This window comes from Arachis stenosperma, chromosome 6 (genome assembly GCF_014773155.1).
Source record: "Arachis stenosperma cultivar V10309 chromosome 6, arast.V10309.gnm1.PFL2, whole genome shotgun sequence".
Taxonomy (NCBI): domain Eukaryota; kingdom Viridiplantae; phylum Streptophyta; class Magnoliopsida; order Fabales; family Fabaceae; genus Arachis; species Arachis stenosperma.
In genome coordinates this window covers 70,445,730-70,448,888 of record NC_080382.1, presented here as the reverse complement: position 1 = coordinate 70,448,888, position 3,159 = coordinate 70,445,730, and the positions used below count along the sequence as shown (strand labels likewise).

General features: G+C 39.6%; 1 protein-coding gene across 1 annotated transcript; it reads right to left on the bottom strand.

Annotated features, from left to right (window-relative positions):
- Nucleotides 1-2,588: 2,588 nt before the first annotated feature.
- Nucleotides 2,589-2,957, bottom strand: LOC130934164 (uncharacterized). Its single transcript, XM_057863750.1, has one exon. The coding sequence runs from the start codon at nt 2,955-2,957 to the stop codon at nt 2,589-2,591; it is 369 nt and encodes a 122-aa protein (XP_057719733.1).
- Between the last annotated feature and the right edge of the window lie 202 nt (nt 2,958-3,159).

Genomic DNA, 3,159 nt, shown 5'->3' with positions numbered 1-3,159 from the left:
CAATAGGAGTTTTGAATGCTGTCCTTTATGCCCAGAGAGCATCTTCTAGCTTTCTGGCCCAATCCTTTCTTGTGGCTTTCACTGTCTTTTCTAAAATCCTCTTCAGCTCTCTATTAGCCAACTCAGCTTGGCCATTGGTCTGGGAGTGATAGGGTGTTGCCACCTTATGAATTACTCCATATTTGTGAAGTAATTTCTCCATTTGTCTATTGAAAAAATGGATACCACCATCACTAATAAGACCCTTAGGTACCCCATATCTAGTGAATATGTGCCTTTTGAGGAATTAAAGAATGATAAATGCATCACAGGTGGTTGTGGCTATGGCCTCTACCCATTTTGAGACATATTCTACTGCTACCAGTATGTATTTAAAAGAGTATGATTGGGGAAAAGGGCCCATGAAATCTATTCCCCAGAGGTCAAAGAGTTCTATTTCCAGAATGTAGTTTTGAGGTATTTCATTTCTCCTTGTTAGTCCCCCAGCTCTCTGACATTCATTGCATTGGTGCACAAAGTCTCTAGCATCTTTGAATATTGTTGGCCAATAGAATCCACTTTGAAGCACTTTAGCCGCTGTTCTCTCTAGCCCAAAATGTCCACCATAAGCTGAACCATGACAGTGCCACAATATGTCTTTCATCTCATTCTCAGGGATGCACCTTCTAATCACCCCATCTAGACACCTTCTAAACAAAAATGGTTCATCCCACAAGAACTTTCTAGCTTCATTAAGTAGCTTCTTCACTTGCTATTTGGCGAACCCTTAAGGGATCTTCCTTCCAACTTGTAGTTTGTAATATCAGCAAACCAAGGGACTTGTTGAATTTGCAAGAGGTATTCGTCTGAAAAGCTTTCATTTACTGGTTGGGCAACTTCCTGATTAGTTCCTTGCGGCAGCCTTGATAGGTGATCAACAACTTGATTTTCACTCTCTTTTCTATCCTTTATCTCAATGTCAAACTCTTGTAGAAGTAATATCCATCTAATGACCTTGGTTTGGCATCCTGTTTTGACATCAAATACTTAAGGGCAGCATGATCAGTATAGACTAAAATTTTAGATCCAATCAAGTATGTTCTAAACTTATCAAATGCATAAACAACAGCCAATAATTCCTTCTCTGTTGTGGTGTATTTTTTTGTGCCTCATTCAATACCTTGCTTGCATAGTAAATGACATGGTGCAGATTGCCCTTCCTTTGTCCCAACATAGCACCAATTGCAAGGTCACTTGTATCACACATGAGTTCAAAGGGTAACTCCCAATCTGGGGGTATGATGATTGGTGTTGTTGTGAGTTTTGTTTTTAAAGTTTCAAAGGCATGCTTACAGCTTTCATAAAACACAAAAGAATTATCAACCACCAGCAAATTGCTTAGTGGTTTAGCTATTTTGGAAAAATCTTTGATGAATCTTCTATAGAATCCAGCATGCCCTAGGAAACTTCTAACAGCTCTCACATTAGTTGGTAGAGGGAGTTTCTCTATGATTTCCACTTTTGTCTTGTCAACCTCTATACCCCTTTTTGAAACTTTGTGACCAAGAACAATTCCTTTGGGTACCATAAAATGGCATTTCTCCCAGTTTAAAACTAAATTGGTTTCTTGGCACATTTTTAAAACTAGGGTAAGATGATGCAAGCAAGTATTGAAAGTATTACCAAAAACAGAGAAATCGTTCATAAAGACTTCAATAAATTTTTCTACCATATCTGAGAAGATTGATAACATGCATCTCTGAAAGGTAGCTGGAGCATTACACAACCCGAATGGCATTCTTCTATATGCAAAGACTCCAAAGGGACAAGTGAATGAAGTTTTCTCTTGATCCATGGGGTCAACCACTATTTGATTGTAACTAGAATATCCATCCAGGAAGCAATAATAAGCATGCCCGGCCAACCTTTCAAGCATTTGGTCAATGAAGGGGAGAGGGAAGTGGTCTTTTCTTATGGCATCATTCAGCCTTCTATAATCAATACACATCCTCCACTCTGTCACTGTTCTTGTGGGAATGAGCTCATTCTTCTCATTAACAATAATAGTCATCCCACCTTTCTTTGGCACCACTTGAACTGGGCTGACCCATGAGCTATCAGAGATTGGATAGATAATCCCAGCATTCCATAATTTCATCACTTCCTTCTAGACTACCTCCTTCATAGTTGGGTTTAACCTTCTCTGAGATTGTACCACTGGTCTTGAATCTTCTTCCAACAAAATTTTGTGCATACAGATGGCAGGGCTTATGCCTTTCAAGTCATCAATAGTCCATCCTAATGCATCTTTGTGATCTTTCAGTACAATTAGAAGTTTTCCTTCTTCTTCTTCACTTAAGGCAGAGCTAATAATCACTGGCAAGCTATCCTCTTCAGTAAAAAATGCATATTTAAGGTGTGGGGGAAGAGTCTTTAATTCTTATTTTGGCTTTTCCTACGTCTTGCCTTTAAAGGAGATTTCAGTCACTTGTTCTTCTAAAACATCTTGAACTGCTTCCACCTCTTCCTCGTGCTCCTCTTGATCGTTGGCTTCAAACACTTCCTCCACTAAGTCTTCTATCATTTCCACTCTCATGTACTGTGCTTTCTCAGGGGGGGTATTGCATGGCTTTAAAAACATTGATGATCATTTGCTCATCATGCACCCTGAGGGTCATTTCACCTTTCTCCACATCAATAATAGCCCTTGCTGTGGCCAAGAAAGGTCTCCCTAGGATTATTGAGTTGTGCCCCTCTTCTTCCATGTCTAAAATGACAAAGTCAGCAGGAAAAATGAATTTTCCAACTTTCACCAACAAATTTTCTACAACTCCATTGGGTACCTTGAGTGATCTATCAGCCATTTGGAGTGACATTCTTGTTGGCTTAACCTCTTCTATTGCAAGCTTCGTCATTAATGAGAGAGGCATCAGGTTGATACTGGCACCTAAATCATAGAGAGCTTTCTCCAAGGTCATATTTCCTATGGTGCAGGATATGATGAAACTCCCAGGGTCTTTGAGCTTTGGTGGTAAACCTCTCTGGATCACTGCACTACACTCTTGAGTCAAGATCTCTGTTTCCTTTTCATTTCAGCTTCTTTTCTTGTTAATGAGCTCCTTGAGAAACTTTGCATATAGGGGCATCTACTCTAATGCTTCAGCAAGGGGAATGTTAATT

Excerpts from the sequence above, each read along its gene's own strand:
- LOC130934164 (XM_057863750.1), bottom strand. The coding sequence starts at position 2,957 with ATGACCTTGGAGAAAGCTCTCTATGATTTAGGTGCCAGTATCAACCTG.